Source organism: Bufo gargarizans, chromosome 4 (assembly GCF_014858855.1).
Source record: "Bufo gargarizans isolate SCDJY-AF-19 chromosome 4, ASM1485885v1, whole genome shotgun sequence".
NCBI lineage: Eukaryota > Metazoa > Chordata > Amphibia > Anura > Bufonidae > Bufo > Bufo gargarizans.
This window is the reverse complement of record NC_058083.1, coordinates 85011361-85031746: the sequence shown is the minus strand read 5'-3', so window position 1 is coordinate 85031746 and position 20386 is coordinate 85011361. Positions and strand designations below refer to the sequence as shown.

General features: G+C 42.7%; 1 protein-coding gene across 1 annotated transcript; it reads left to right on the top strand.

The window, feature by feature from the left end:
• The first annotated feature begins 4861 nt into the window (after positions 1-4861).
• LOC122935795 (lymphotactin-like) lies at positions 4862-20181 on the top strand. Its single transcript, XM_044291686.1, has 3 exons — positions 4862-5047; positions 15976-16090; positions 19865-20181. Exons 1-3 carry the CDS (start codon positions 4981-4983, stop codon positions 20088-20090), a joined length of 408 nt encoding a protein of 135 aa, XP_044147621.1. The 5' UTR covers positions 4862-4980; the 3' UTR covers positions 20091-20181.
• The last annotated feature ends 205 nt before the right edge of the window (positions 20182-20386 follow it).

The window sequence follows — 20386 nt, the reverse complement described above, 5'->3', positions numbered from 1 at the left end:
CGACCATAAAAATCTGGCCTACTTGGAGTCAGCCAAGCGTCTGAATCCGAGACAGGCCAGATGGTCTTTGTTCTTTTCAAGGTTTAATTTTGTTGTCACGTTCCGCCCTGGGGTTAAGAATGTGAAGGCGGATGCCCTGTCACGTTGTTTTCCGGGAGGTGGGAATTTTGAAGACCCTGGTCCCATTTTGGCTGAAGGTGTGGTGGTCTCTGCTCTTTATCCTGAATTGGAGGCAGAGGTTCAGGTAGCCCAGTCAGAGGCTCCTGATCTTTGTCCTCCTGGGAGGTTGTTTGTGCCTCTCACTTTAAGACACAAGATTTTTAAGGAACACCACGATACTGTTCTTGCTGGGCACCCGGGGGCAAGAGCCACAGTGGATCTCATCGCTCGGAGATTCTGGTGGCCGGCGCTTCGTAAGTCGGTTGAGGGTTTTGTGGCAGCCTGCGATGACCTGCGCTCGTGCCAAAGTCCCTCATTCACGGCCATCAGGTCCTCTCCTTCCGTTACCCATTCCTTCCCGTCCTTGGACACATCTGTCCATGGACTTCATTACGGACCTGCCTCGTTCCTCGGGGAAGACTGTGATTCTGGTGGTGGTGGACCGTTTTAGCAAAATGGTGCATTTCATTCCTTTTCCTGGCTTGCCCAATGCTAAGACGCTGGCGCAGGCATTTATTGATCACATTGTCAAATTGCATGGTATCCCTTCAGACATAGTCTCTGATAGGGGCACACAGTTTGTTTCCAGATTCTGGAAGGCTTTCTGTTCTCGCTTGGGGGTTCGGTTGTCATTCTCTTCTGCTTTCCACCCACAGTCGAATGGTCAGACAGAGCGCGTCAATCAGAATCTGGAGACATATCTGCGCTGTTTTGTGGCGGAGAATCAGGAGTATAGGTGTTCTTTTTTGTCCCTTGCTGAGTTTGCTTTAAATAACTGTCGTCAGGAGTCCTCTGATAAGTCACCATTTTTTGGTGCATATGGGTTTCATCCGCAGTTTGAGACATTCTCTGGAGAGGGGTCTTCTGGTTTACCTGATGAGGAAAGATTCTCCTCGTCTTTGTCATCTATTTGGCAAAAGATTCAGGATAATCTAAAGAGCATGAGTGAGAGATATAAGCGTGTGGCAGATAAGAGACGTGTGCCTGGTCCGGACCTAAATGTTGGTGATCTGGTGTGGTTGTCTACTAAGAATATCAAATTGAAGGTTCCCTCCTGGAAGTTGGGTCCTAAGTTTATTGGGCCTTACAAAATCTTGTCCGTCATCAATCCTGTTGCCTACCGTCTTGATCTTCCTCAGACTTGGAAGATCCATAATGTTTTTCATAAGTCCTTATTAAAACCTTATGTCCAACCCATTGTACCCTCGTCTTTGCCTCCTCCTCCGATTGTGGTTGATGGTAATCTTGAATTTCAGGTCTCTAGGATTGTGGATTCTCGTGTTGTCCGCGGTTCTCTCCAGTACCTCGTTCATTGGGAGGGTTATGGTCCTGAGGAGAGGATGTGGGTCCCAGTGACGGACATTAAGGCCACTCGTCTCATCAGGGCTTTCCATAGGTCCCATCCTGAGAAGGTGGGCTCTGAGTGTCCGGAGTCCACTCGTAGAAGGAGGGGTACTGTCACCACCAGACATCTGAGAAGCTCTGACAGACGTCCTTCAGAACCTCCTCCTTGAGCTTCCTTTTGTTTTGCTTTCATTTTCTCATCTCGTTAGCCTCTCTCAGCTGTCATGTAGTTGCACTGATTGCATCCCTTTAAATCCCTTCCCATACTGCATCACTTTGCGGTTTATATTCCTTCCTGGAGTGTGTGCATGCTGATCCTACTACTGAGTCTTCTACAGATAAGTTTTGTTCGTTCATTTGTGTTTTCCTGTTTGCTGGATCCCAGGTGACCCTGACTCCCTCCGTATCTAGTGTAGGAAGCCGGTGGTCGTGTCCCCTCACTATTATAGGGTGTTATACAGTCGAGGTACGAGGATATGCGATCATCTACCATTGGGATTTTCGCATAGGCTGAGCAGTTAGGGAGAGAGCCAGGTCTGATGCAGGGCTCTCCCTTTTGTTCCTTAGTTTTGGATCCAGTCAGTCTGATCTTCATTTTGTGTCTTGTAGTTTTCTGTACACCTCCGTGACACCTAAACTTCAAGGTCCTTAATTGGGTTCTCTGAGGAAGGTATAGATAGATATCATAAATGGAGGGTCCTCCACTAGGTACGCCCTCAATCTGCTATATAGGAAAGCTGCTGATGAAACTCCTACTGTGGCAGATCCTGTCCCTCTATGTACTATGTGGCATTACATTTTAATTACAGATAAGAAAATTCTAATGGAATTCATTCTATCTCCAATTTGCTGAATTGTAAAAAAAGTTTGATTCAGGTATGAATCAATTCTACCCAAATCAATTTTCCTGAAATTTGTAAAAATTGGTATATAACCCTGTAAGGTCTCCTAGAATTCAAAAACCAGAGAAAAAGCCCCAGAGAGCATAAAGATGAGACCCACACATAATAAATACATCACTTAAAAAAGACAGTTCTCCTTCCAAAAAAAGGAAAATAGTTCTAAAATGTCCTTGTATTACACTTCTATAAAAGAGATGAACAAGTTAGTTCTCCTTCCAAAAGAAAAATAAATCTGTGTCTCAAGTGAAAATTGACTTGGTTAGCTGAATGGCTTTTGAGGTGGTCTTGGAAATGCTTTTTCTCATTAAGAAGACCACCTAGTATGCATGAGAAATATTGTAGTATTGTATTCAAATTAGCATAGCTTACTTCTGCTGGCATCAGAGGGGTTTAGTGTTCTTTGCTTTTTGGAAGGAAAGCTATTCTCTATTTGATCAAATAACAAGAAATTCAAGATGAATTCCTAATTGCTTCACTTATCTCTAATTTGACTGCAATAATACATTTCCTCTAGTGATGACAATGGTTACGAATATGTCTTCTCTGGAGGATCTAACATGTGTATATATTACATGAACAGCCTAATGTTGTCAATTAGAACAGTGTAATAACTAAGCCTACATAGAACTGCAGTGGAACAGAACACTTGCTCATTTTATAACAGGTTACTCCTGATCAGTGACTGTACCTGCATTGTTTTTGGGAGGATAGTGGATCAGATTAGCGGTCTATATTCCCATACTGTACACTACAGCTGTCCTCTATAAGGCTCACTGCTGTAAGCATAGGTTGACTATAATATTACCGGTTCAAAGCTTTTATTGGCTTTGGCCTAATGCTGGTTTTTGAACATTTATTTTTATACTTATGTGTATTTATACTCAGATTGGGTCACTGTCACTAGTGGAGTACCTCAGGGGTCAGTATTGGGTCCTATTCTCTTCAATATATTTATTAATGATCTTGTAGAAGGATTGCACAGTAAAATATAAATTATTGCAGATGACACTAAACTGTGTAAAGTAATTAACACGGAAGTTGACAGTATACTGCTACAGAGGGATCTGGATAGATAGGAGGCTTGGGCAGAGAAGTGGAAGATGAGGTTTAACACTGATACATGTAAGGTTATGCACATGGGAAGGAATAATGCAAGTCATCCATACATACTAAATGGTAAAACACTGGGTAACACTGACATGGAAAAGGACCTAGGAATTTTAGTGAACAGCAAACTAAGCTGTAGAAACCAGTGTCAGGCAGCTGCTGCCAAGGCCAATAAGATAATGGGTTGCATCAAAAGAGGCATAGATGCCCATGATGAGAAGATAGTCCTGCCACTTTACAAATCATTAGTCAGACCACACATGGAGTACTGTGCACAGTTCTGGGCAGAGAGGGTTCAGAGGAGGGCAACTAAAGTAATAACTGGAATGGGGGGACTACAGTACCCTGAAAGATTATCAACATTAGGGTTATTCACTTTAGAAAAAGACGAGATCTAATTACTATGTATAAATATATCAGGGGTCAGTACAGAGATCTCTCCCATCATCTATTTATCCGCAGGACTGTGACGAGGGGATATCTTCTGCATCTGGAAGAAAGAAGGTTTGTACACAAACATAGAAGAGGATTCTTTACGGTAAGAGCAGTGAGACTATGGAACTCTCTGCCTGAGGAGGTGGTGATGGTGAGTACAATAAAGGAATTCAGGAGGGGCCTGGATGTATTTCTGGAGTGTAATAATATTACAGGCTATAGCTACTAGAGAGGGGTCATTGGTCCAGGGAGTTATTCTAATTGCCTGATTGGAGTAGGGAGGGAATTTTTTTCTCCTAAAGTGAGGAAAATTGGCTTTTACCTCAGTGTTTTTTTCTTGCCTTCCCCTTGATCAACTTGTAGGATAACAGGCCGAACTGGATGGACACAGGGCTTTTTTCAGACTTATAAACTATGTTACTGTGTTACTTCTTCCATCACGGACCTGAACATGGTCTTGATGTATATAATCTTACTAATAACAGTATTATAGTACCCATGATGATACAGTTCAGTGAGACCTCTACAAAAGACCAAGTCTTCCAGAAGACCACCCTCTTTTTCGGACTGGACTTCCTATGACAGAATTTCAGTTCCACCATACACACTGGACATCTTACTTGAAAATAATATTTTAATGTCATGTTGGGTTGTTGCTTGAATCAGGTTTTACTGTATTTAGACCAATACTTTCTATTACACGTAGTTAGAAAAAAAGATATTCATACTTTCTATTTTACCATGCTTAGGAAGTCTTTAACAGAAGAAGCAATGAAAGGATGACAAGTGTGTTAGTTTCCACTACACGTACCACAGTCTTATGCTTGAGGTTTCTGTCACCATATATGTGCTTGTCCACTGGTAACAAGTAATTTCCACTTTTGAGGGGGCTTCATATGGGAGGGGAAACTTACCTGTAACTGGAAATCACCACTTCCTCCTAACACCCTATAAGTAATTGTTAGAACAATGCAGGTTTTCATCATTCAGACAAAGGACCCCTTCTATCTCTGTGTCTCCCATCAACTGAAAAATGAAGTTAAGGCATATTCTTCTACTTATTTTTATTGGAGTAGTTCTTTCAGCAATAGAAAGTCAAGGTGAGTGCTTTGAAGATACAAATCATTTAAAGTAGAAAAGCCAAATATGTGATATTTTGATAGGAATACTGTAACAAGGACCATGTAAAACCATGAGTAACCTGATGTGATAGGTCATTGAGCTGTGTTCCACAACATTCATATGCAGTGTCATATAGCATGATTAGTAATGCCAGACTGTGTACGATAGTCAGGAACATAACAAATTCTCACATGAGCAATCACAAGGCTTGTGCACATACCCTTTACATCTTTTGCCATATCCAGATGTTACTGTATCTTCCAACATTACTTCATTATCCTATGGTAACCTTAAATGAGTTTTCTGTGACTTAAATACTGATCCTATCCTCAGGATAGAACATCAATATCAGATAAATGGGGTGTCCAACTCCCAGCTCAGGGGTTTGAAAGGGCTTTAGCGTTCAGGAATGAGCCACAGCCTCTTACTTGGCCTTGGCATGTCCTTTGGTCCCATGGCTTATCTGCAGTTCAGTTCCATTCAGGATAGGTTATCAATATCTAACTCGTGAGGATCTGACTCCGGGCACCCCCGCCATTTAGTTGTTTGAACAGAACGCAGAGCTCACTGGAGTGCCGTGGCCTCTTCAAACAGCTGTCATTGGGGGTGAAAGGAATTGGACCCCAGCTGTTTAGATATTGATGACCTATTAGGGGAACCCTTGCTCTTCTAATAAGATTCATGATCCGACATCCTCTAAACCTTTACATTCTGGCAGCCACCATTAGTGGAATAATTTTTACAAAAAACTCAGGTAGTAGTAACCTGTAGCACCCATACCCTACAGATGAAAGAAAAATGAAATAATACCATGGAGAACTCATCAGATTTTGCCCATGTCTCACTTTTGTTATCTTCAGTTTCTATTGTCTCCACAAGAACCGATGCGCAGTAAGGTCGTGTTAGGGGTAGATTGTGGTATTGGGCTGCCCTACGTACTATATACTATACTATACTTACTATATATTTTAAAGGTGAATTATATGGTATAATCTAGGGTCAGTAATAGAGATGAGCGAATCGAAGCTGATAAAGTGGAATTTTAACCAAATTTAAGGAAAAGTTTGATTTGCACCGAATCCAAATTTCTCCATACTTCATAGTAACAAATTGCATTTTTTCCTAAAATGGCTGCTGCACGTGTGAGGACATGGAGCAAGGAACTCTGGGAATGCAGGATCACCCATAATGACATGCATGCAGCCAATTAGCAGCCAGCGAGCCCTGTGATGTCACAGCCCTATAAATAGTCTCAGCCATCTTGGATTCTGCCATTTTCCAGTGTACTTAGTGCAGGGAGAGATGTCTGCAGGTGCTAGGGACAGTGCTAGAACAAACTTCATTGTGCTAAAAAATGATTTACAAGTGCAGGAAAGATTATGGAAGTCAATGGGAGAACCGAGCATTAAACCAGGCACCTCCTGCTTTGAAGAGGGGAGGGTGTCGGGATTCTAGTTCGGCTTAGGAGTCCCTTCTCTGACTCCATATATAGCTATGTCAATATATGGAGTCAGTGCTTGGGGACACCCAGTGTATTTAAATCTAATGTAGCCTCTATTTCTGAAAAGTTTATGGTGGGATTTGAACTCACAACCTTCTACATTACAGCCAAGAATCTTATCCACTACACTATAGATCTGCATGGCCAGTTCCTTTAAAAAATAAAAATAAAAAAAAAGAATAGACTTCTGCTGTATAGGAATACTAGTTACTACTAGTAAGTATTAATATACAGCAGAAGTCTCATTTTTTTTTTTTAAGCAACTGGCCATGCAGCTCTATAGTGTAGTGGTTAACTTTCTTGGCTGTAATGTAGAAGGTTGTGATTTTGAATCCAGACAGAAACTTTTCAGCAATAGAGGCTACATTAGATTTAAATACACTGACTCAAACATTGCACTAGAGCACACATGATATTCAGCCGAGCATCGCGATGCTCGAGCCGAACTGGTGTTCGGCCAAGCATGCTCGATGAACACTAATAGGAAGGAATCATTCCACAGCATTTATGTTGAACAGGGTTCAGTCGGGGAGTTTACAGCCTGGGAAATAGGAACAATCCTATTACACCTTGCTGCACTGACTGGGCACCCAAATTGCCATTATACAGCTCTGTAATTCCAGCCAACCGTTCTTGTTATTGGGTTGTTACAGCCATTAACAGGGTTTATTACAAGGGAATATTTCTAGGTCTTATTTGCCCTTTTGCGGTGCAGTTATATGTTCTAAAGCATTTTTTGGCTTGTATTAGTGAGAAAAAAGGGCTTATTAGCCGTTGTGTGGTGAAGTGCTAAAATTACAGCCCTTTTTGTCGTGTATTAGTGGCAAAAGAAATATATATTTGCCGTTCAGCAGTGCAGTTACGGTATATGTTCTAAAGCTTTTTGTGGCGTGTATTAGTGGCAAAAGTAAAATATATTTGCTGTTCAGCTGTGCAGTTATATGTGTTAAAGCCCTTTTTTGCATGTATTAGTGGCACAAAAAAGCGTTTGCCATTGTGTGGTGAAGTGAGAAAATTACAGCCCTTTTTGGCGTGTATTAGTAAAAAAAAAAGGGCTTATTAGCTGTTGTGTGGTGAAGTGAGAAAATCACACTTTTGGGGGTACTGTTTCACTACCACAGCAGACTCCCTATGTGTGTTACTGCAAGGCACAGCGTTCTATACCACTATACAGGCTCTCTGCAGCCAGGAAATAGCAGTTTTTAACGAGATTCACTGAGAATAAATTCAGATCGAACCGAATTTTTTTTAAAAATTTGGCACACCGTCCGAATCGAATTTTTGAAAAATTCGCTCATCTCTAGTCAGTAACTAAGTTACTATTGTCTTTACCTGTCATACAGCATGCATATATGGCCATATAGTTATTGGCCCTACCCTTAGCTTTGTTGTAGGGTTTCTACCAGTTGCTGATTAAAAACCAGCTGGGCTTTGTGTAATTTTATCTTTATTTGGACCCAATATCACTTTAAAGAGATTGTTCAGGACTTAAATATTGATGGCTAGATCCTAGGATAGACCATAAATATCAGACTGATGGGTTCCAACCAGCACTTGAGCACTCCTTATTACCAGGTACAGTGCTCTACATTCTGGAATGACTGTGCGTCAAATGTGCTAATACTACACCTAGCTCTGCCCCCTTCACCAGTGCTGGGTAAACAAGGAGCAGTGATAGCACCAATAGCTGCAGCTTATAACCCCAATCATATTATTAGAGGCTGTTCTGCATTTTCAATGAAATCTTTAAATTTGCAAATATATTAGCTCCATTATGTTCAGTAAAGCTACAGTATTCAGGCCAGAGTCTACATGATTTTTTTCCTTTACATTTGAATGGGAAGAAGAAAAAAAAAAATCACAAGTCACATGTATCGCAGACTTTAGCATATTTGACATGTGGATATTCTGCAGGTATCGCTTACGGGGGTAGTTGTGCAGAAGAAACAAAAAAATGGACCACAATTAATTAACTGGTGAACTTTAAAGGGAAACTGTCATCAATAAATCGTCAGGCACCATGTTATAGAGCAAGAGGAGATCAGCGGTTTAACATATAGTTTTGTGGGAAAAGTTTCAGTAAAACTTGTAATTTCTTTATTTAATCCTCTGCTCTTTCTACGCATAGGAGTCATAAGGGCGGTCCAATTTACTGATTTACAACTAACTGTTTATGCTAAAGCTCCTTTTACGCGGTCCGATGATCTGGCAGATTATCCAGAACAAAGGAGACGCTCCCAATAACTGTCAGGTCATCAGCAGAGATGATTTACATGCAACAATGACTCCTCTGTATGGTGACAAGGGATCAATCGCTTGTTCTCATAGAAAATCAGTGTTCCTGGCAGTCGATCATTTAGATAGCACAGCTTTAGATTACCCACCTCCTGAATCATGCCTTTACTTTTGGTAATCTGGAGCGCAGATCTTCACCTGGTTTGACCTCCCTAATCAGTAATTATAGTTAATTAGCACAGTGTTCCGCAAGGAATGATGATTTTTGATGCCGGCATAATGACAGGATCACCCGATGAACGCTCCTTCGCTATAATCTACCGGATCATCGGTGTGTGTAAATGGACCTAGGTGTAGAGCTGCCCACATGACTCATAAGTAGTGATGAGCAAAGTGTACAAAAACTCAATTCGGCTGCTTCGCCAAACTTTGACAAGAAATTTGATTTGTTACAAAGTACTTCGTCAGGAATCGCATTCCATTGTATGAAGCAAGCGCAATGATGGGGAGCGGTTATCACGAGATATGGCAGGTTTTCTTTAATCAAGATGGCCGTGTGAGTATGTATTTTTTTTATTTCTATTTCAGGTAAAATTGATTCGTTACCACGAAGTGTAAGGAAATTCGCCTTCGTGATTAACCACATTTTTCCTGAAATTTGGATTGAAATCCACTTTGTTAAAGGGGTTGTCCGGGTTCAGAGCTGAACCCGGGCATCCGTCCATTTTCCCCCCGGCAGCCCCCTGACTTGAGCATCGGAGCAGTTCATGCTCTGATGCTCTCCTTTGCCCTGCGCTAAATCGCGCACTGCAAAGGCATTTTTGGGAGATCCAGTGACGTACCAGGCTCTCCATGGGGCTGCCAGGAAGCTCGGTGATGTCACCGGCACTGATGGGTGGGATTTAGCACTGCTCTAGCCAGTAAAACTGTTTGGGCAGCGCTAAAGCCCGCCCATCAGAGCCGATGACTTCACCGAACACACTCCCGGGCGGAAGTTTCCGCCCGGCAGTGTGTTATTGAAAAAAAAAGAACCCGTTCCCTCCACGATCTAGCACAGGTCAAGGGAGCGCATCGGAGCATGAGATGCTAGCCTCAGGGGGGCTGCCTAGGTAAAAATATGGGTATGTCTGGGTTCTGTTCTGAACCCGGACAACCCCTTTAACTTCAATTCACTCAGCACTACTCATAAGCATAGAAAGAACAGGGATTTTGCTGGATAAAATACATGTTATATTGAATATTTTCACACAAAACTACATATCGATCTGCTCAGCTCATCCTGCTCTATAACATGCTGCAGATTACACCATATCTTCATGGTGACAGGTCCCATTTAATAAAGGCTGTCATCTTGACATTTTTCCCCAATTTGTATTGTGAGGTGTTCATACCATATTATACTGTACATTGGATTAGATTATTGTATTAGATCTATTGGTATGGTGCTACTAGCATTACTGCCACTACCAGATCTCAAAGTCTGTATATTATTGCACATCCTATATCTGGACATTGTCAAGGGAGAAGAAAATATTTGAAGACAAAAGCCACTGCCATGTCATAGGGTGTACATCCTATTACACATCCTATATCTGGACGTTGTCAAGGGAGAAGAAAATATTTGTAGACAAAAGCCACTGCCATGTCATAGGGTGTACGGTCACTTTCTGAAATCTCAACGTGGTTGTCTTACTGCTGTGTCACAGGAATATGATTCACTGAACATGTGGTGGAGGAAATGTCTCTACATGTAAGCATCTGACTCAACCAGACACTTCAGTGAAGGTAGCCTAGATATGTACAAAGGTTCCTTCTTTATTAGGCTACTTTCACATTTGCGGCAGAGTGATCCTGCAAGCAGTTCTGTCGCCGGGACTGCCTGCCGGATCAGGCAATCTGCATGTAAACGAACAGCATTTGTAGACGCATCCGGATCCGTCTCACAAATGCATTCCAAGAACGGATCCGTCTCTCTGTTTGTCTCTGTTTGTCATACGGACAAACGGATCAGTTTCTATATTTTTCACAGTTTTACCAGTCTGCGCATGCGCAGACCGGAAGGACGGTTCCGGCTTTGTGGTATTTTTAATGCCGAATCCGGCACTAATACATAACAATGATCCAGCATTTCGGCAACTGATCCGGAATTTTGGACGGAGATAATAGCATGCTGCGGTTTTTCCTCCGTCCAAAACGCCGTTCAGTGACTGAACTGAAAAGATGCATCCTGAACGGATTAGGCTACTTTCACACTAGCGTTGTTTAAATCCGGCGTTCAATTCCGACACCGGAACTGCCCGCCGGATCCGGAAAAACGTGTGAAAACGGATTACATTTGAATTCTGATCAGGATTTTGATCACAATGAAAAAATGCATTGGAAAAAACGGATCCGCCATTTATGGACTTTAACTTTTTTTTCACATTTTTCGGGTTTAACATGCAAAAGCCGGATCCGGTTTGACTGAACACACAGCGTTAATGCAAGTCAATGGGAAAAAGGTCTGATCCGGCGTTCAGTCAAAGTGTTCAAGATTTTTGGCCGGAGGTAAAAATACTGCATGCTACGGTTTTCTGAAAAGCCTGATCAGTCAAAAAGACAGAAATTAAGACATCCTAATGCATCCTGAACGGATTACTCTCCATTCAGAATGCATTAGGATAAAACTGATTAGTTCTTTTCCGGATTTGAGCCCCTAGGACGGAACTCAGCGCCGGAAAAGAAAAACGCTAGTGTGAAAGTACCCTTACTCTCCATTCAGAATGCATGGGGATATGCCTGATCAGTTATTTTCTGGTATTGAACCCCTATGATGGAACTCAGTGCCGGAAAAGAAAAACGCTGGTGTGAAAGTACCCTTAGTTTCCTCACCAACATGAGAGGTCTTGTGGATGTTCCAAAAGAGGAAGTGAGGAAGTATTTATTGACTAAACCAGTTAAAGGGTTTGAAATTGACAGGATAAATGAATGATGTCCTATCAGTGAAGGTTCAAATACTGTAAACCTCGAAAGATCACTCGACTGTGGCAAGAAAGCACTGCCAGACTTCATCTCCGGATGCCTCTGTTTGGTTCTGTAGACCACACCTGGTCCATTATAGTCAGAGGCTGGTTGGACAGCCCTAGAAAAACCTAGCATAGTTGATATGGGACTAAGTGGCTTGTCCTAGTAACATTGACACTTCATTCTTTATACTGTACACTTCAGTATATATTAGGAATAAACATAAGGCAATTTTTTGAAATTTGTTCCTGATCCTACTTATTTGAGCAAATCAATCATCAGAATTAAATTGGGTCTGAATATTTTCAACCCAAATTGACAAATGCCCCATTGATCTGAAAAGCCATGCATGGTACTCTGAGGTCTCCTTCGACTGTATCCAACCCCTTTCAAGCTCTTTAATACCAAGACAGCATTAGTAATGACAAAGTGAGAGTGATATATATGGCTATGGGTAAAAGGATGGTACCCGGTGGTAACAGCCTGTCTAATAACAATGCACTGGAGGCTTTTCTTTTTAATTAAAAAATGTTCCAAAAAGTATTCCCTTTTGGTGGCAGATGCCTTCTTCTCTGTCTTCTGACCTGTGAAATAGTGGGCACCGTTTTGATCAGTTTGTTGGATACGAATTGCATAAGTTTCAGATTTGCTAGAATCCAAATTCTGGGGGAAAATCGTAATGAATTTGACTAGTTCAAAATCAATTTATTAGTCTCTAATTAGGAGTAATCTTTAAAGATTAGTTCTCCTCCCAATAGCAGTGATGGTGGTCCAAGTTTTGAATATATCCTTGGCTCCTCCCTTTGTATTGTATATTGAATTCTTCATAGCCAGGGGTGTCACTAGGTCAAAACATCTGGGGCTAAGGCAAGGGCCTTGAGCAAGACAGTGATACAGTTGAAACTACGTGTGGCAGGGCATGGAAGCCTCCCTGTCCTGCCGTTCATTCTAACAAACCACAGACCTCTAGGCCTAAAGCCTATTAGAGAAGACATCAGCGGCTCTGACTGCGCTATGACGTCATCGCAAGCGCCTGTGTTGGGACGCAGGCGGGAAAAGGCCTGTAGCAGACAACAGTGAGGAGGGAAGTGAGTTTTTTTTGGCACTATGGCTTACTACTAGTGGGGAGCTATAGGGGTTGGGGGCTGTATAAGTACTGGGACCCTATAGAGGTCATCATTATAACTACTGAGGCACCACAAGGGGAACTATTGGGGTATTTTAAATACTGTTAGTTCTACGGGAGGGCATTTGAACTACTCAGGGCACTACAATAGGGCATTTTAACTACTGGGGCACTATAGGGGCATTTTAACTACAGGAACATTATAGGGGCATTTTAACTACTGGGGGCTCTACAGTGGGACCTTTTACCTAGTGAAAACTTCAGGATTTAAGGATTTTTTTTAACTATAGTGACATGGAAAATGAAAAATGACAACCAAAAATTCTAAAAAAAACATGTTTAGTATACAACTTAATTTAAACAATAGGTCATTTTCTGATGACAATTTTCCTTTAAGGCAGCACAAAATACTTCAGGATACAAGTCTTCAGAAGCATAATCTGAAACAGGCCCCCTACCTACCTGTGCCATTTATAATACCAGTGTGTTCTTATGACAGAGGGGCCTTTGGGACCCCCAGGGATACGGCTGTGACTACTACTTCTGCACACACTATAGCTGTTCTCAGGGCCAGTGCAAGGATTTTTGCTGCCCTAGGCAAAGATCCATTTTGCCGCCCCCTCATGTCACTCACTTACTGACAGACACACACACACTGACAGACAGACACGCACTCAGACACTCACTGAATGACGTACACAGAAACTCACTGACAGACACACATACACTCACTGACAGACAGACATACACTGATTTAGACACACACACACTCACTGACAGACATACACCTACCCACTGAAACACACACAGAAACTCACTGACAGACACTCACTCACTGGCAGACAAACACACACATATACACTCACACAGACACTCACTGACAAACACACAGACACTTACTGACTGACAGACATCCACACTCACAGACATACACTCACTCACTGACATACATACACAGGCAGACATTCACTCAGTCACACACTTAAGGACTCACCTCCCTAGGGTCCAGTGTGGTGCAGCTCCTCAGTCCTCCAGCGCGCCGTTTACTATGACGGGGCCGGAATAACGTCATATTCCGACATCACAGAGGGCGCGTGAGGGAGGAGTGGGGAGCTGCTAAAACAGCCTCCTTTGCCGCCCGCCTCCTCTCCTCCGGTAATTTACTGGCAGAGCAGGAACCTGCCATCAGGGTAAGCAGATGCCTGCTCTGCCATATTTAAGAAGGACCTCCATCTCCTGGCCCCCCTGTAACAGCGTTGGGGGCGGTTCAAGAGTCGCTTGCCCAGGGCTTCAGCCCCAGAGAGGGGGAGCCCACCAGGGCGCCCCCAGCAGGCCAGCGCCCCAGGCGAATGTCTAGTTCGCCTAATGGTTGCACTGGCCCTGTCAGTGCTCCTGCAAATCTTCCCGTGACTTTTGGGTGATATTTCAATAAGAAAGAAAAAACATTGTGGGAAATTATTCATCAAATAGTGAACATAGTAAAGTGACAGATTTGTTTCATAACGTAACAAGATACATAAAAAAGACAGCCCAATGACTCCTGTGTGGGTCTGAGATAACGTCATTATTAACCCTATACTCTCCAAGCTGTTGTGCATGGAACATCTACAGCCCACCACAATTCTAAAATGACACATAAGTGGGCTTCAGCGGCAGTAGTAAATGCTCCCAAGCCCCTTCATAACCATAGAGCTGTACTGAAATGATTGATGCAGTCATACAGTTGTGAGCTTCAAAGGTTTGCGTCTCACTGCATAACTACACTAGTACATATGGAAATTGTCACTTGTGGTTGAGTTACACACATGACTGGTGAGTCTACGCAAAGTGCGAACTTGTGATAAAGACAGAAACAATCTACACGGAGACTGCATGAGGAAACAAATTCTCATTCTGCTCAAAAATGTTCCTCTCTTGGCTGTGTCTGCAGTACCCCAGACCGGGTGGTATCTGCAATTGTTGTATTATTATGTATCCCTATGTATTCCATTTTTTTTTCCGCCATATGTAGCAGTCAGAGAAGGTATGGATGGCAAAAGGTTGGCAGGAATAGGGCAGGTGGGATGGTCCTGCTTCCTGCTAGGAGGAAGAGTTATTGTCTAGCTAGAGAGAGGAGAGGATGCCCACTGCAGAGCTCCTAATCCTGGAACAAAATTTTATTATCCAGAGAGACCAACACCTTTCAGCTTCACAAAAGCACAAATAAGACAGCAGAGTAAGATAAGACAGCAGAATAAATAGCAAAATACTGCATTATAGACACTGCTGCAAGGTGAGGGACTACAGCTCAGACACCTATCACCCAAACCACCACTAGGCCTGATAAAATTCAATTCTGAACATGTATACCAATACCTGCATGTGCCACAATACAGTCATCCAACTTGCCTCCATACCTCCTCAAACTGCACTTTGACTTTGCTGCTACTGGATGTTTTGCAAGCAGTGGCGTACATAGAGAAGTAAGGGCCCATAGCAAGGATCAAACCAGCCCCCCACACAGGACAGAAGGGTTTACGCCCAAACCCCTTTCAATGACCCTTGGGCCATTTTTCCACTGTCTCGTTTGCTAAAAGTTGTTTCTTTGGAGGGTAGAGTCCTGACCAGGTTTTCACCCCCAGTAGAAGAGGAGATGGTCCCAGCTGGGCCCCCTCTTGCCCTTGGCCCCATAGCAGTCGCATGGTCTGCCGCTATGGTAGTTACACCCCTGACTGCAAGTTATATTTTGTACTAAGTAAAAAGAGACTGTTATATATTTACTTCTGGCCTGATTCTTCAAACTACATTTCCACTGCACCGATCCCCAGGGAGCAACTGTGAAACAGCATCTCATCATAGCCACTACCACTCCCATCCTCTGCATCGGCTCCTCAGGGACCCGTTGCACATGCACATTTCATCCCTTTCTGAATATCTTGCATGGTGTGCATACAGATCAGATAATGACTACTGACCACTTATATTCTGCTGGTTTGGATATCACTTTAATACTTTTACCAACAAATATTAATTATTATACTTTCTTATCCTTTTATTTTTAGGGCTGGGATTTGATTATAAAGACGTGTATCCATGCTTAGAAGTGCAAACACGAAAGGTTAATATTAAAATCCTGCAGAGTTACACAATCAAAACCATCCCTTTCAATGCCGTTCTGTAAGTACCTCATGGATCTCTTGCTTCTAGCCTCATGTACATATATTGTGAAGCCTGTACAGCAATGCATGCATTCTCTAGGGTTCCCTACTATGGAGCAATAAGCACTTCACGTGCCGTCATATGGTGTCTCCATGTATCGTTATATCCTTCCGTAGATGTTTCTAGGCAAGTTTTCTTCCATGATACAGCCCATAAATTTCTATGGGCAGTGTATTGTAAATCCATGCAACAAGGAAAGAACAGTCCTATACATAAGGTTACCACCATTCTTAACTCAATCTTGACAAAACTGGAAAGCTATAAATTATATATATACAGGTCCTTCTCAAAAAATTTGCATATTGTGATAAAGTTCATTATTTTCTGTAATGTACTGATAAACATTAGACTTTCATATATTTTAGATTCATTACACACCAACTGAAGTAGTTCAAGCCTTTTATTGTTTTAATATTAATGATTTTGGCATACAGCTCATGAAAACCCCAAATTCCTATCTAAAAAAATTAGCATATCATGAAAAGGTTCTCTAAACGAGCTATTAACCTAATCATCTGAATCAACAAATTTACTCTAAACACCTGCAAAAGATTCCTGAGGCTTTTAAAAACTCCCAGCCTGGTTCATTACTCAAAACCGCAATCATGGGTAAGACTGCCGACCTGACTGCTGTCTAGAAGGCCATCATTGACACCATCAAGCAAGAGGGTAAGACACAGAAAGAAATTTCTGAACGAATAGGCTGTTCCCAGAGTGCTGTATCAAGGCACCTCAGTGGGAAGTCTGTGGGAAGGAAAAAGTGTGGCAGAAAACGCTGCACAACGAGAAGAGGTGACCGGACCCTGAGGAAGATTGTGGAGAAGGACCGATTCCAGACCTTGGGGGACCTGCGGAAGCAGTGGACTGAGTCTGGAGTAGAAACATCCAGAGCCACCGTGTACAGACGTGTGCAGGAAATGGGCTACAGGTGCCGCATTCCCCAGGTCAAGCCACTTTTGAACCAGAAACAGCGGCAGAAGCACCTGACCTGGGCTACAGAGAAGCAGCACTGGACTGTTGCATGTCATTCGTAAATCAAGGTGCCAGAGTCTGGAGGAAGACTGGGGAGAGGGAAATGCCAAAATGCCTGAAGTCCAGTGTCAAGTACCCACAGTCAGTGATGGTCTGGGGTGCCATGTCAGCTGCTGGTGTTGGTCCACTGTGTTTTATCAAGGGCAGGGGCAATGCAGCTAGCTATCAGGAGATTTTGGAGCACTTCATGCTTCCATCTGCTGAAAAGCTTTATGGAGATGAAGATTTCATTTTTCAGCACGACCTGGCACCTGCTCACAGTGCCAAAACCACTGGTAAATGGTTTACTGACCATGGTATTACTGTGCTCAATTGGCCTGCCAACTCTCCTGACCTGAACCCCATAGAGAATCTGTGGGATATTGGGAAGAGAAAGTTGAGAGACGCAAGACCCAACACTCTGGATGAGCTTAAGGCCGCTATCGAAGCATCCTGGGCCTCCATAACACCTCAGCAGTGCCACAGGCTGATTGCCTCCATGCCACGCCGCATTGAAGCAGTCATTTCTGCAAAAGGATTCCCGACCAAGTATTGAGTGCATAACTGAACATAATTATTTGAAGGTTGACTTTTTTTGTATTAAAAACACTTTTCTTTTATTGGTCGGATGAAATATGCTAATTTTTTGAGATGGGAAATTTGGGTTTTCATGAGCTGTATGCCAAAATCATCAATATTAAAACAATAAAAGGCTTGAACTACTTCAGTTGGTGTGTAATGAATCTAAAATATATGAAAGTCTAATGTTTATCAGTACATTACAGAAAATAATGAACTTTATCACAATATGCTAATTTTTTGAGAAGGACCTGTATATATATATTTTATATATTATATAAAGCTGAGTGTAATCACAAAATTTGGCACACAGGTACATCAGGTGTCCGGGAAGGTTTTAGACCAGGTCTCAGCTCTCTAGGATGTACCGTTCCTGAGATATTCCCAAAAAGTGCATTAGCCAATAGAAGCTTGGTCACATGACCCTTATCAGCCAATAGAAGCTCGCAGGTCCTCCAGCCTCCACATACAGTTTTACTCCAGGTTTCCATAACAACCCAGCCATTTTTCTTCACTGCTGTAGGAGAGCTTTGAAGAAAATCTGTCACCAGGATAATTGAATAAAAAGTATATTGAAGTAAAGCCATGGCCTAATAGCATTTAGTACCTTATTTCCAGATGTGCCTTTGTTCCAGCAATAGATGTTTTTATCCTTTGAAAATCCAGTTTATTTGGTATGTAAATGAGCCAGTAAGGTGCCCAGAGGGGCATCACTCATGCAAGAAGGAGCCCAGACATGCCCCTTAAAACCGAACTTAAAACCCTGCCACGCCCCTGATATGGTTAGGCCACTCCCACTTCTCAGTCGACGGGGATTTAAAACATGAAGGAAAAAATCTACTTCTGTCAGCTGCAGGGGTGGGAGGGAGGGTGACTTTCTCCCTGCAGCTCACACTCAAACAGCACAGTGCTGCTGTCTGAGAGCGAGCTGTTCAAAAGGACATCCTTGTGTCCGTCTTAGAGTGAGCTGTTCAAAAGGACACACCTCCGATCAAATTAGGCCACACCCCCTACCACTCCTCAGCCGACAGGGATTGAAAAAATGAAGTTAAAAATCAACTTCTAGGTCCCGCTAAGCCACGCCCCATCTGGTTAGGTCACGGACCCTCTCACTCCTTAGCCGACAGGGATTGAAAAAAATGAAGTTAAAAATCAACTTCTAGGTCCCGCTAAGCCACGCCCCATCTGGTTAGGCCACGCCCCTCCCACTCCTTAGCCGACAGGGATTGAAAAAATGAAGTTAAAAATCAACTTCTGTCAGCTGCAGGGGTGGGACGGACGGTGACTTTCTTCCTGCAGCTCACACTCAGACAGTACAGAGCTGCTGTCTGAGAGTGAGCTGTTCAAAAGGACATCCTTGTGTCTGTCGAGGCCCTGCGCCAGACGGAGGACAGGGAGTTTGAAAGCAGGTTGCTGTGTAGGTCACAATTAAGGGTATGGTCCGCTATGGAGGTCAGTGTTAAGGGGCAGGTTGCTGTAGAGGCCACTGTTAATGGCACGGGCCCTTGTGGAGGTCACTGTCAAGGGGGTGGTGTTCTGTGAAACTCACTGTTAAAGGGAAGGCTGCTGTAAAGGTCAAAGTTAGGGGGTGGGCTACTGTGGAGGTCCAATTTTAAGGGACGGGGCACTGTGGGGGGGGGGCTGTTGAGGTCACTGTTAAGGGGGCGGGGTGCTGTGGAGGTCCAATTTTAAGGGACAGGGCACTGTGTGGGGATCAGTGTTAAGGGGTAGGAGGCTATAGAGGTTACTGTTTTGGGGGCGGGGTGCTGTAGATGTCACTGTTATAGTGGATAGTGTTGATATTTTTTAACGACACACACAAACATTAAATGAAATAGATTAAATATACCCGAGCGAAGCCGGCTCCTTCAGCTAATATATATTTATATAATGTGTAGTGTTGAAGCACATTAGAGGAAAAGATTAATACAATTTTATCAAATCTGAGTGATTTTTGGTGCTATATGAGGACAGGATACGACCGAGCTTATATGGGTTTATATGACAGGACTCCTAGGAGAGACAGTGAGAGTCAGATCGTTTCCATTACATAAATAATGGCTGGCAATGAAACATTAGTTGTAATTAGCAGACTTTGTCATCTACCTGAAATGCTAATCCTTAATATCAATGTCTTACTAGGTTTTTTGCAAAAAATGGTGTAAAGATCTGTGCTGACCCCAATCAGGCCTGGGTTAAAAAAGCTATAAATACGCTGGACAAGCAAGCTCAAAACCAATCTAAGAAGGGAACAAGCCAAAAGAAAGTGAAAAAGACAACAACCAAAACAAAAAAAAATGCAGGGAAGAAAACTCGAGGAAAACCAAAGAAAAGGTCTGAGCCAAGCAAAAAAGCATCACCAGTATAATCCATCATTTCATCATGAATCTTCTAACCACCAGGACTCCAAGCTCTGAGTAACCTCAAATATCACTGAAAATAAACTAATAGTGGCGACCGAGATTACAGCTCCTTCATTCTTAGCCGATCGATGCATAGAAAATAATATGGCTAGATTCACAAAATACAATAGTAAAATGCTGCTATTGGTTTCCTTGAGAAACTGCACATTTTTAATGACTGGTATCCAGGACTTACGAGCCGAGAGAGTCACTCTGACATGGAAATTACATGGACAGCACATTAATATCTATAGGCAGCGTG